General features: G+C 39.8%; 1 protein-coding gene across 1 annotated transcript; it reads left to right on the forward strand.

The window, feature by feature from the left end:
- Positions 1-7,100: 7,100 nt before the first annotated feature.
- On the forward strand, positions 7,101-7,395 carry LOC105993214 (60S ribosomal protein L37a-like). Its single transcript, XM_013026393.1, has one exon. The coding sequence runs from the start codon at positions 7,110-7,112 to the stop codon at positions 7,386-7,388; it is 279 nt and encodes a 92-aa protein (XP_012881847.1). The 5' UTR covers positions 7,101-7,109; the 3' UTR covers positions 7,389-7,395.
- The last annotated feature ends 7,217 nt before the right edge of the window (positions 7,396-14,612 follow it).

Consider the following 14,612-nt stretch of genomic DNA (forward strand, 5'->3'; position numbering starts at 1 on the left):
TGCCCTCCGAGGCCGAAAAAGTCGCTGCTCTCCTGGACTCGCGGCGCCTCCCGGCGTCGGACCGACCGCCGCGCCGAGCCCGGTGCAGACCCCGCGCGCTCCCTCCACCGAGCCCAGACTTGCCCTCCTCCCCTCCCTCCCTCCCGCTCGCCCGCCCGCCCGTTTTCCTCCCCTCATCCTGCGGGAGCAAATTTGTTTGAACTTTCTTCTGTTAAGAAATCTGGCCGCCGGGGTGTCCCAGCTCCCCCTGGCTTTCAGTTTAAAGGTCGACGTGCTGGAGTTAGGGAAAGCCCTCATTGGGCTTTCCCCAGTGGCAGACTTCACAGGCCGGTGGTAACTTATTGCTAGGAACTCAACAGTCAGAGATCTTTACTACTACTATTATTATTATTATTTCCCCAAAGGTCTAATTATTGAGCTCTCCGCCTGACTCCCCAGCGTCTCTTTTCTCCACTTGTAGGCTAGCACTTGGACTATTGAGAATTAGCGGAGAGTTAGGGAGGAACGGAAGTAAAAACTCCAATCTGTCTGTCCTACTCTCAGTGACACCACCTGAATGGAAAGAATAAGACTTGGAGAGCGCTTTGGACCCAATGCTGGTTTTGCTTTGAGTCCTGAAATCTTTCCTTCTTGTAGCTAATTACTCGAAATAACTCGAAAAACGTGATGATGGAAACTGTAAAAACTGCAGAATTCAGAATATAAAAATGCCTTCCCCTTCCCGTTTTTCCTTCAATGATAAGAGTACCAATGGATGTCAGAGAGAAGTTGTTATCCTTTCAAAGCTAATTTGACAATGTGTATACTGGTTGTGCCCTTACTAGAGCTATATGAAATATTGGTTTAGTTTAGTTAAAACTCTCAAGCCATTGAAGGATAGCATTGGGCATGCCTTATAATGCCCTTGACTGCCCTCACCCACCGTTTGGTTAGACTGATGATAGGATTCTGGTAACGCTATTTTACTATCATCGTTGGGCTGTAAAATCAGACTATTTGCTGTTAAGTTTTGGGTGATGTAAATTTCAAGGGTCCAACTGTTTAAAAGCCATAATACCAGCAATATGATATTCTGTCTGGTGCTTCATTTAATATGTATCTTGTATATCATTTGATTCTTGCTCATTTACAACTTATATGCCAGTTGAATGAATTTTAATTTGTTGAGGTTTATATGTAGCTATTAACTTTAGGTATATGCTGACAAAGTAATTAGAAGTTGATTTTTTGTAAACCCCTTAAAAGGGGGACTTGAGTTAATTTTAGACAAAAGTAAATTTAATATGAGATCTGAATAGACTAGAAGCCTGTAAACTACCTTATTTCCCAGAATGTGAAAAAGTGTCTTAAGTTACTTAGGGCCATTGTTAATATTATCTACTGTTTGGTTATAAAGTTATATAAAATATTTAAGAATCCAAGGCAGTTCTGGAATTTAAAACTACTCATAATGCCAAGTTATCTCAGCAACTAAAGCATGAGATTCTTACTCCAAGGGTCATTGAGGTTTATATTCTACATTTAACATAAACTTTAATTTGAGGCTGGAGGTGTGACTCCAGTAGTAGAGTACCTGTCTAGCAAAGTGCAAGCTTAAGTTTTGTTACTTATAAAGTCAGGATTTGAACAAGATAACTCTGAGGTCTGTGATTATTTGACTGGCTAAGGGAGGTTCCAGCTTCTAGTCCTTCTTGAGCTATGTCTTTCCTTAATCTCTAAAAGCTTTTGTTTTGATTTTCTAGTTTCTAAATTTCCTAGAACTGTATTAATTAAATAAATTTACATTAATAAACTTTGTTAAAAGTGAAAACATTTCAGTTATACTCTCAAAATTTAGAAGGAATTGGTTTAAAATATTTGTGTTGACGACATGAAAGCTTTGATTTTGAAAAGGTTGTAGTCAAATGAGTTTTGAAGATCTAAAGCATATTTTAGAGTTGAAGTCTTAACAGCCACTTGAGGGCATTTTGAGGCAGGGAGTTACATGCTCATAGAGAAGATTTGCTCACTTAAAACTTTGTTAGGGTTCATGTAGTAAATTAAGTTTTCTTAGGAAGAATGCTTTTTTTTTTTGCTGGTTGTGGGGTCTGAGCTCTGGGCCTGGGCACTGTCCCTCAGGGCTTCAGCTCAAGGCTAGCGCTCTATTACTTGAGCCACAGCACCACTTCCTGCTTTTTCTGCTTATGTGGTACTGAGGAATCAAACCCAGGGTCTCATGCATGCAAGGCAAGCACTCAACCACTGAGCCACCTTCCCAGCCCCAGGAAGAATGCATTTTTAAAGAGAAAACTATCTTTGTGGAAGAAACAAAGATTTTTTTTTTGTCTTTTCTTTTTTGGTACTGGGGATCGAACCCAGGACGTTGCGCTTGCTAGGCAAGCGCTTTGCCACTGAGCTACATCCCAGCCCGAAACAAAGATTTTTTTAAAAAATCATTTTTTGATGTTGGGCCTAAGGCTTGGGTACTATCCCATGAGCCTTTTTGCACAAGATTAGCACTTTACTATTTGAGCCACAGCTCCACGTCGGCTTTTTTTATGGTTAATCAGAGGTAAGTCGCAGACTCTTGCCCAGGTGGGCTTTGAACTGTGATCTTCACATCTCAGCCTGCTGAATAGCTAGGATTACAGGCATAAGCCACTGGCTTGTTTTTGTTTCTGCCTCCAAGTGGGCCTGGAACTTGGAGTCTTCCTACCTCAGCTTCCTAGATGCTGGGATTACAGACATGTATTGCTGTTCCTGGCTAGAAGCATGCATTCAGTAAGTGGTCTTAATTGATTATTTTAATGTCTAAACATTGGTAATGTGTGAAATGTTGGTTACCTATGACACTATAGAAACATTAAAATCCCTTAATAATTTGCATTCATTCAATGGGTCTTCTAATGAACTTTTATGTACCTCTTATAGTTACTATTACATATTGTAAGTATATATTTGGAATTCCAGGGTCAGAGAGTAATCTCTTTAGACTTTCTGTGCGTGCGTGTGTGCGTGCGGGCGTGCATGCGTGTGTGTGTGTGTGTGTGTGTGTGTGTGTGTGTGTGTGTTTACCTAGGCTTCAACTTGGAGCCTTGAAATTTTGCTTGGCTTTTGCTCTGAGACATGCCTTCAGGCCAGCATTTTACTGGTTAATTGTAGATAAAAGTCTTTTGGACTTTTGTGCAAGGCTAGCTTTGAAGCCATATCCTCAGATCTCAGCCTTCTGAATGGCTAGAATTGCAGGTGAGCCACTAGGGCCTGACTCTACCCCAAAAATGAGAAATATACCATATTGTTGTTTGGACCTGATTATGAAGAAAAGAATTTCTCTAGCTTTTCACTGCTCTGTGTAGGTGTGTGTGTGTGTGCGCGTGTGCGCACACACTGGTACTGGGGTTTGAGCTCAAAAGCTTGGGCTCTGTCCCTTAGCTTTTTCACTCCAGGCTGGCATTCTACTTCTTAAATTAGAGCTTCATTCCCAGCTTTTGCTGGTTAATTGGAGATATGAGTCTTAAGGAATTTTCCTGCCCAGGCTGCCTTCAAACTTGGATCTTCAGCCTCCTGAGCCACTGGCAACCACATTACTTGCTTTTTGATGAGGATTTAAAAATAGCATATTTCATCATTAAAGTGTGAAGATTTTATTGCTTTGTTTTCATGGTAATATACTAATGTAAGTTTGCTCTTTCTACATTGTATTTCTACTTAGGAGTCCTTAAAATTATTAAACAGCCAGGTACCGGCTATTCAGGAGACTGAGATCTGAGGATTGAAGTTTGAAGCCTGTCCAGGGCTGAAAAGTCCATGAGATTCTTAACTCCACTTAACCAGCAAAAAAAGTCAGAAGTGGAGGTGTGGTTCAAGTGATAAAGAACGTGAACTTTGTGCAAAAACTCAAGTGAAAGCATGAAGCTTTGAGTTCAAGCCCCACAGCCAGCACATATACAAATAATAATAATAGTAGTAGTAGTAATAATAATAATACTGAAAGGACTGGGAATGTGGTTTAGTGGTAGAATGCTTGCCTAGCATGCGAAAAGCCTTGGGGTTGTTCCTCAGCACCACATAAACAGAAAAAGCCAGAGGTGGCGCGGTGGTTCAAGTGGTAAGTAGAGTGCCAGCCTTGAGCAAAAAAAAGTTCAGGGACAGTGCCCAGGTCCTGAGTTCAAACCCTAGTATTAGCAAAAAAAAAAAAAAAGTACTAAAAAATTCGACACTATCATCCATATCTATATATTTGTGTGTATATGTATGTATATATGCTTGCTTATTTATTTTCTGCTGGCCCTGGGGCTTGAACTCAGGGCCTAGGCGCTGTCCCTGAGCTGCTTTACTTAAGGCTAGCACTCTACCACTTGAGCCACTTCCGTCACAGCTCCATTTCCAGCTTTTTCTGTGTATGTGGTACTGAGGAATGGAGCCCAGGGCTTCATGCCTGCTAGGCAAGCACTCTACCACTAAGCCACATGCCCAGCTTTGTTTGGGGTTTGGTAGTTATTTGGAGATAATATTCTGGTGGACTTTCTTGCACAGACTGACTTTAAACCATGATTCTGTGATCTCATCCTCTTGAGTAGCTAGGATTATAGGCATGAGCCACTGATGCCCAGCTCATCCATGTATTTTAAAGCTCAAAAGGGATGTTATAAAATGGTTTAGTATATCTGTCAGATTGAGGTGCAATATGTGGAACTTTATTAATGGCACAATTCATTTCTTTTTATTTTTTTAAATTTAATTTAATTGTCAAGGTGAGGTACAGGATTACAGTTACATAAATAAGTAGTGAGTACATTTCTTGTCTAACAGTGTTACTCCCTCTTTTTTCTCCTGCTTTCCCTCCTCCCTAGCCCCGGTGCCCTTGATTTATTTCTCTTAAGAGTATTGTAAAAAGATTCAGCTTGGCAGGGTACTGGTGGCTCACACCTGTAATCCTAGCTACTTAGGAGGCTGAGATCTCAAGATCACAGTTCAAAGCCAGCCCAGGCAGGAAAGTCCATGAGACTCTTATCTCCAATAAACCACTCAGAAAACTGGAAGTGGCTCTGTGGCTCAAGAGATAGAGCACTAGCCCTGAGCCCAGAGTTCAAGCCCCATAACCAACCAAAAAAGAAAAAAGATTCAGCTTGGCGGATGCAAGTACTGAGTATCCATAACTCCATAACTTGAACCCTCACCAAGTAGCCTACGTTATTGTCGAAAAAGTTATTGTTACACATATTAATCCTGCTTACCAGAAATAAAGTTTTATTTCATGTTCTTTATCTTGAGTACTGTGAATGCTGGAGTCATTGTTTTCTATAATTCTACTACCTTTGAGGTTGAGAAGATTGTAATACTTCTTTTTTTGGTTCCAGTCCTGTGGCTTGGACTCAGATCTTGGGCACTGTCATTGAGCTTTGTTTGCTCAAAGCTAGTGCTCTACCAGTTGAGCTGAGACACAGCTCTACTTCCAATTTTTTTTTTTCCTCCAGTTTATTAGAGAGGAGTCTCATGGACTTTCTTGTCTGGGCTTGCTTTGAACCGTGATCTTCAGATTTCAGCTTCCTGAGTAGCTAGGATGGCAAGCATGAACCATCAGTGCCAACTGGATTTTCATACTTTTAACCTTGCTTTTGAGGTACCATTTACTTTTTTTGTATATTTTTTATTGTAAAGATACTGTACAGAGGGGTTACAGTTACATGAGCAAAGAAATGAGTCCATTTCTTATCGAGCATTGTTAGCCCCTCTTTTTTTCCCCCTACTATCCTTTTCCTCCCCACCTCCCTAACTCCTCCTGCCCCCCAAAATTGTAAAGTTCGTTTTCAACATAGTGTCTTGTACATCTCATTGTTACAATGGGTCATTCTGTATCCTTATTTCAGCATTTTATTATTTCCCTTCCCCTCCCCAAATTAGAAAAATGTATATACAAGATGCAGGGCACCAGAATCAAATATATTGAAAACAGGAGTAATACCATGGGGGAAGAACATTAAAAAAAAAAAGAAACAAATCACATAGTATATTATAAGTACATTAAAAACAACATCAAGAAAGATAAAACCTCTTGTGTCCTATCTTGGGGTTCATTTCGCTTAACATCATCTTATATGGTCATATGTACATAGCTTTGACCTTTTCTGCTTGTCCTAGACTTACACTAGTTATTGTAGATAAGGGAAAGCATGGGACCTATGTTTCTTTGGGCCTGGCTTACTTCACTTAATATAATTTTTTCAAGTCTTTCCATTTACTAACAAATGGGGCAGTGTCCTTTCTGATGGAGGCATAGAATTCCATTATATATATGATATATCTATCTCTGTCTATCTGTACATACATACATACCACATTTTCTTGATCCATTCATCTACTGACGGGCATCTAGGTTGGTTCTGTATCTTAGCTATGGTGAATAATGCTGTGATAAACATAGTTGTGTTGGTATCTTTAGTATGGCCTTGTTTGTGATTGTTTGGGTAAATGCCTAAAAGTGGGATTGCTGGGTCATAGGGGAGCTCTATGTGGAGTCTTTTGAGGAACCTCCATACTGCTTTCCAGAGTGGTTGAACAAGTTTACACTCCCACCAACAATGCAGTAGGGTTCCCTTTTGGCCATATCCCCTCTGGTATACCATTTACTTTTTGAGAGGCATATTTTCACAAAATTAAGGCCAGAGAAATACTCACAGTTCACACAATTTAAGCACAATTGGTGATATCCAATGTGGAAGTCCTGAGAGTTCCTCAACTAAGCTGCATAATGTGTGCTTGGGAATTAAAGTTTTTGTTTTTGAAAATTCTTTTTATTTATTGACTGCACTTGGTCACAAGTACGAGAAACAAATCCACAAGTAAGGCAAGCTTGCTTTTATTTATTTACTTATTTATTTTTTTTGGGGGGGGGTCCAGTCATGGGGCCTGAACTCTGGGCCTGGGCGCTGTCCCTCAGCTCTTCAGCTCAAGGCTAGCGCTCTACCACTTGAGCCACAGTGCCACTCCGGCTTTTTCTTTTTGCTTATGTGGTGCTGAAGAATCGAACCCAGGGCCTCATGCATGCAAGGCAAGCGCTCTACCACTGAGCCACCTTCCCAGCTCTTGCTTTTAATTTTTTAAGAATCCTGGACCTGGGTTGTGGCAATATGGCCAAACGCACCAAGAAGGTCGGCATCGTCAGTAAATATGGCACCCACTATGGTGCCTCACTCTGGAACATAGTGAAAAAAATTGAAATCAGCCAGCATGCCAAGTACACCTGCTTCTTCTGTGGCAAAGCAAAGATGAAGAGGCAAGCAGTGGGCATCTGGCACTGTGGTTCCTGCATGAAGATAGTGGCTGGTGGTGCCTGGGCCTACAATACCACTTCTGCCATCATAGTCAAATCTGCCATTAGAAGACTGAAGGAATTAAAAGACCAGTAAAAGCTCTACCATCCGAGATATCCCTACCCTACAATAAATGAGTTAATTTATTAAAAAGAAGAAGACGAAGCTTCCATAGTATTATAATGGCTATACTGGTTTTTGGTTTGTTTTGCTTTTTGGCAGTTGTTGGGGCTGAACTCTGGGCCTGGGTAATGTCCCTCAGCTCTTCAGCTCAAAGATAGTGCCCTACCACTTGAGCCACAGTGCCACTTCAGGCTTTTTTCTGCTTATGTGGTGCTGAGGGATCGAACCTAGGGCCTCATGCATGCAAAGCAAGCACTCTACCACTGAGCCAACTTCCCAGCCCTGAATATACCAGTTTTAATGTCCATCAACAGTATTCATGAGTTTCTTTTTTTTTGGGGGGGGGTCCGGTCGTGGGGCCTGAACTTTGGGCCTGGGTGCTGTCCCTCAGCTCTTCAGCTCAAGGCTAGCGTTCCACCACTGGAGCCACAGAGCCACTTCCGGCTTTTTTCTTTTTAGCTTATGTGGTGCTGAGGAATCGAACCCAGGGCCTCAGGCATGCAAGGCAAGTGCTCTACCACTGAGCCATCTTCCCAGCCCTGAGTTCCCTTTTTTCACATCCTCACCAACTCTTTTTTTTTTTGTCAGTCATGGGGTTTGAACTCTGGGCCTGGGTGCTGTCCCTCAGCTCTTCAGCTCAAGGCGAGCGCTCTACTGTTTGAGCTACAGCACCACTTCTGGTTTTCTGGTGGTTTATTGGAGACAAGAGTCCCATGGACTTTCCTGCCCTGGCTGGCTTTGAACCATGATCCTCAGATCTCAGCTTCCTAAGTAGCTAGGAATACAGGCGTGAGCCACCAGCGCCCAGCTTTACTAACTCTTTTTATAATTAGGTCCATGTAAGTGTGTTAGTAATCTTTCATTGCTGTGACCAGCTTAAGAGAGTAAAGATTTATTTTAGCTCAGAGATTTTTGCCTGACGTTGTCTGGCTTCATTGCATTGGGCCTAATGCCAGATAAAAGTATCATGGCATAAGGGCATAGCAGAGGATAAGAGCCACCTTAACAGATGCAAAGCACTGTCTTATAATGGTTTTGATTTGTGTTTCCTGATAATTATCTACCAACCATGTTTTTAATGTCTTCTGTGGCAAGATGTCAGTTTGGGTCCTTTGCTCATTTTAATCTTTTAAGATCCTTAAATGTTTTAAATATTAACTCTTTAATTGTATATGTGGTTTTGAATGTTTTCTTCCATTTCATAGGTTAATTTAATTTTGTTGATTGTTTCCTTTGTTATGCTGAAGCTTCTTAGTTTTGTATAGTCCCAGTTATGATTATTTTTTGTGTTAGCACTGGGGCTTGAACTCAGAGCATGGGTGTCTCTGCTCAAGGCCTACTACACTACCATTTGAGCCACACCTCCACTTCTAGCCTTTTGCTGATTAATTGGAGATAAATGTCTCATGGATTATTCTGCCTAGTCTGACTTTGAACCATAAACCTATATTTTAGACTACTAAATAGCTAGGAATATAGGTCTGAGCCCACTGATGCCTGGCTAGTCCTAATTAGTTTTGCTTTTGTTACCTGTACATTTTATGTAATTTAGTACTAATTATTTTTTCCCCTTAACTAATTGTAAGGAGCATTAACCCTGTTTTCTTTCAGAATTTTTATGGTCTAATTTAAGTTTTTAATTCATCTTCAGTTAATGTTTTTGGATGTAGTAGCCAGCATGTTTTTACTTTTTTCTGTGAATGTCTGGTTTTCCCATCATCATTGTTAAAGACTGTCATTTACTCATTGTGTAATCTTCCTGGCTTTGTTGATTATTATTTGACCATATATGCATATGTAGGTTTATTTCTGGACTCTCTATTGTTCCATTGGTCTATGCGTGATCTTAAGCCAGGACCATACTATTTTGATTGCTGTGGGTTTATAATATATTTTAAATCAGGTAGTGTTATCCTCCAGCTTTATCTTGAGATTGCCTTAGCTATTTGTGGTCTTTAGAGTTCTGTATGAATTTTAGGATTTTAAAAATTTCTGTGAAATTGATTACTATGGGTTTATAATGTTCTTTGAGATCAAGTAGCATGATCCTTCTAGCTTTGTTTTGTCTTGAGAATGTCTTGGCTATTTGTGGTCTTTTGAGTTCTGTATGAATTTTAGGATTTAAAAAATATTGTGAAAACTTTCATTAGGATTTTGATAACGATTACATTGAATTTGTCCATCACTTTGAGATATATATATAGAGAGAGTTTAACAGTATTACTTCTTTCAATCCATGAATATGGCATATGTTTCTGTTTGTGTCAACCTCAATTTCTTCCATAAGTGTTTTATAGTTTGCAGTATCACCCTCCCCCTTGGTTAAGTTTATTCCCACTATTCTATTTTTTGACATTGTTTTAAATGAGATTGTTTTTCTTAATTTCCTTTTCAGACAGCTTTTAAAAAATATAAAATTTTTGAATAGTTGTACAAAGAAATTTCTGTTTAAAATGTCAGTTTATGAGTACAATGTATCTTGTTCAATGTCACCTTTTCTTATTCTCCTCCCATCTGTCCCTCCCTTACCTATCCCCTCTCAAGCTACCTGGTTCCATAAGTTGACTGACTACTATGACTATATTCTCCCATCCTTCCTCCTCTGTGTTCATCTGTTCCCTTTCCCTCTGACCTTACCCACACAGTTTTAAGTAATTAGTAAAGAGTGATTTTTTAGTATACTTTTTTTTTTTCTTTTTGCCAGTACTGGGGTTTGAACTCAGGGCCTAGGCACTGTCCTTGAGCTTTTTTGCTCAAGGTTGGCACTCTACCACTTAAGACACAGTGCCACTTCTGGCTTTTTCTGTTTATGTGGTACTGAGGAATGGAACCTGGGGCTTCATGCATACTAGGCAAGCACTCTACCACTAAGCCACATTCCCAGCCCCGAGTATATATTTTTTTATTCTGCAGTTTTCTTGTAGTACTTACTATTATCTATAGCACTTTGCATAAAGCAGATGTTTTAAAAAGATTTTCTAGAATTAAAAGTGTCAAGATATCTGTCCAGTGTGTAGAAATTTTTTTTTTTTGGTCCACTCGTGGGCCTGAACTTTGGACCTGGGCTCTATCCCTCAGCTCTTCAGCTCAAGGCTAGCGCTCTACCACTTGAGCCACAGCGCCACTTCCGGCTTTTTTTTTCTGCTTATGTGGTGCTTAGGAATCGAACCCAGGGCCTCATGCATGCAAGGCAAGCGCTCTCACACTGAGCTACTTTCCCAGCCCCGTGTAGAATTTTTAAAAGGTTTAATTGGGAGATTTTTTTTTTTTTTTTTGTCTGAGACCAGGACTTGAATTTGTTATCTGATACTTTTGCTCATTGGTTGATGTTCTCACACTTTAGTCATGTCTCCCACCCTGAAGAGGTTTTTTTTTTTTTTTTAAATTGGAAATGTTTTTATGTGACATATAATAATAAAATGGCAATACTAGCCGGGAGCTGATGGCTCGCCCCTGTAATCCTAGCTAATCAGGAGGCTAAGATTTGAGGATTGTAGTTCAAATCCAGCCTGGGCAGAAAAGTCCCTGTGAGACTCTTACCTCTTAACCACTAAAAAACCAGAAGTGGAGCTGTGGTTCAAAGTGGTAGAGCTCTAGCCTTGAATAAAAGAGCTCAGGAACAGTGCCCAGGCCCACCTCCTCCCCAGTTCAAGCCCCATGACCGATTCCTCTTCTCCCCCCCCCCCAAAAAAAAAGAGGCAATACTAGATTACAACCTAAATTCTTTAATTTTTATTTATTTTTTGTTGGTTGTGGGGCCTGGGCCTGCGCTGTCCCTCAGTCTTCAGCTCAAGGCTAGTGCTCTACCGCTTGAGCCACAGTGCCACTTCCAGCTTTTTCTGCTTATGTGGTGCTGATGAATTGAACCCAGGGCCTCATGCATGCAAGGCAAGCACTCTACCACTGAGCCACCTTCCCAGCTCCTATAGGCTAAATTATGAAAAAACTAAAATTAGGGTTATATGAATATGTTATTTGGTTTTCATTGTTGTAACATAATATCTCTAAAGTCAGTTAAAGGGAAGATTATTTGGGCTTATGGGTTTAGAGGCTTTTGCCCAATGTGACTGGGACCATTGCTTTGACTTTAGGCCTGGCAGAAACATCATGGCAGAAGAGCATGTTGAGCAAAGCTATTCACCTCAGTGTAGACAGGAATCAGAGAGAGCAAGGAGATATCAGAGATAAAATATATCCTTCAAAGGCATTCTCCCAGTAACATACTTTCTCCAACTAGTCCCCCACCTCCTAATAATCCATTCAGCTATGACCTATCCATGGATTAATCTATTTATGAAGCTAGTGCACTTATGATCAGCCACCCCCCAGTGGTACCATCATCTGAGGATCTAAACCATACAATTAAATGAACTTTTATTACATATATTTCCAGTTATATTGAGAAAATAGTACATGGTAAAGGTTCCTACTTTATTAGTTCATAGTGTATGGAAATTGAAACTAGTGTATAGTCATTGAACCAATCAGATTCTTAGAATGTGTTTCTATTGACAGGAAAGGAAGCCACAAAAGAAAAAGAAACAATAGAAACAAATTTAAAGAGGGCATTCCAGCTATGACCCTCTGAGTCATTGACATGATCCCTGTTGTAATAAACATTCATTTGCAGTTTATTGTGAAGTAAGCAAACTTTCCATAATTTAAGTTCATGTGTCAGGATTTGAAGCATGAAAACACCTTTTAGATTCAGTAGACATGGTGGTCTACTCTTACAGTTCCAAACTACAGGAGTTGAAGAGGAAGATAGTTTGAGTGTAGGAGTAAACTGGGCAATATAGTGGGACATTGTCTTAAAAGCAGACAAACACAAAATAAATTAATACTTTAAATAGAAACTGGTAGGACTATTTCCATGAAAAGACACTTGCTTCACGAAAGAATATAAGAATGGAGACAGTGGTATAAAATATAATCTTTTAGCTTGGTGGCTCATGCCTTGTAATCCTAGCTACTCAGGAGGCTTGAAGTTTGAAGCCAGCCTGGGCAACAAGTCTGTGAGACTATCTCCAATTAGTCAGCAAAAAGCCGGAAGTGGAGTTGTAGCTCAAGTGGTAGAGTGCAAAAGCTCAGTGACAGTGCTCAGACCCTGAGTTCAAGTTTGTAAATTGTAAATTGTTTAGAAGTAACATCGTCATACCTCAGAAGGATTTCCTCTCTAAATCAAAACAGTTGGAGAATTGAAAAATAAGAACTATTTTGTCGCTATTAACATTTAAGCACTTATATATGTTACTTAAAATGGTGAACTAGGAACTTCATTAAAGCATTCTACTGGTATTAGTTTATTAGGCTTAAATTATTTAATTAAGGTAATTTTTTTTGTAGTATTGGTGATTGCGCTGAGGACCTAATGCTTGCTAAGCAAGCCCTCTATCACTTGAACCACACTCACATTCCTTTTTTGCCTTAGTTATTTTTCAGATAGAATTTCATACTTTTTTTTTTTTTTGCTTATGGCTGGCTCTTTATTACTTGAGCCACATCTCCACTTCTGACTTTTTGCTGGTTAACTAGAGTTAAGAGTCTTTTAGTGTTTCCTACCTAGGCTAGCTTCAAACCAAGATCCTCAGATCTCAGCTTTCTGAGTAGCTAGGATTACAGGTATAAGCCATGGGTACCTGGCTCTAGACCTTTAGTCTTAAAAATATTTTTTTTATTATCTTTTAAATGGTTGTACAAAGAAGTTCCCATACTACAAAACAGTATATGAATACAGAGTGATAACATTGTCACCCATGGGTCCTAACCCACCCCTTCTCTCACTTTTCTTTTCTTCTTTTTTTTTTTTTAATTGAGATTGGGTGGTTACATAAATTTCATAGTATTGTGGAATAGTGATACTTAAAGTCACAAACACATTGTAACCTTCACAAGGCAAATTGTCATTATCATTGTTATAAAGTTTGTGAATTCTATGAGCTTTGACAATACAGCAAGTGATACTTACATTTCTTTCCTTTTGCTTAGTGTAAGCTGTTCCCTCTTTCCCTCTCATTTCTCTCTTCCCATCACTGTCGTTGGGTTGCTTAGTTCATTTTTATCTATGTCCAGTGCAGCTGACATTAATACTTTTAAATGTGTGTGTATGTGTAGCTGGGATTATAGGTTTGCATCATCACGCTATCAGTGAAGGTCTTGCTTTATCTTTAATTTTGAAAATTATTTTTTGCCTAGTCCTAGTTCCTTTGCATTGCTATGTAGATTTTAGAATCTTTCTGTCTGTTTCTATGAAAGTTCTTGCTGGGCATTTTAGGAAATCACATCAAATTTTCAGATTAGTAGGGAAAAATTTCCATCCCAACAACACTGACTTCTGTAGCTCATCAACTTGCAGTGCTTAATGTTTTAGAGATATTTGCAATATAGTTTATTGATTTCTGCTCTGAGTTTCTTCATCCTATTGTCTTTGAGTTTAATTTGGTCCTTTCTCTCTCTTTTTTTTTTGTCGGTCGTGGGGCTTGAACTCTGGGCCTGAGCGCTGTCCCTCAGCTCTTCAGCTCAAGGCTAGTGCTCTACCACTTGAGCTATGGCACCACTTCCAGTTTTCTGGTGGTTTTTTGGAGATAAGAGTTTCATGGACTTTCCTGCCTGGGCTGGCTTTGAACCGCAATCCTCAAATCTCGGCCTCCTGAGTAGCTAGGATTACAAGTGGGAGCCACTGGCACCCGGCTAATTTGGTCCTTTTTCTTAGGTTGGAAGTTGAGCTGCTTGATTTGAGACATTCCTTCTTTAAAAAATTGTCATTTTAAGTTATAAGATTTTTTCCTTAACAGTATTTTAGTTGTGTCCTTTAACTTTTTATGTGTTCCAATTTTGTCTTCACTTAGTTCCAGTTAAAAAATGTAATAATTTGCCAGGTGTTGGTGCCTCATGCCTATAATCTTATTTACTTAGGAAGCTGAGATCTGAGGATCACAGTTCAAAGACAGCCGGGGTAGGAAGTTCCATGAGACTCTTATCTCCAGTTAACCACCAGGAAAAAGGAAAGTGGAGCTGTAACTCAAAGTGGTACAATGCTACCACTTGAATGGAAAAGCTCAGAGACAGTACCTAGGTCCTGAGTTCAAGCTCCATGACTGACCCCCCCCCCCAAAAAAAAAAAAGTAATCATTTAATTGAATCATAGGTTACTTAGAGGTTTATTAATTTCTTTAAAAAAATATGGTACTGGGAGCT

This window comes from Dipodomys ordii, unplaced genomic scaffold (assembly GCF_000151885.1).
Source record: "Dipodomys ordii isolate 6190 unplaced genomic scaffold, Dord_2.0 Scaffold93, whole genome shotgun sequence".
In the NCBI taxonomy this organism is placed as follows: Eukaryota; Metazoa; Chordata; class Mammalia; order Rodentia; family Heteromyidae; genus Dipodomys; species Dipodomys ordii.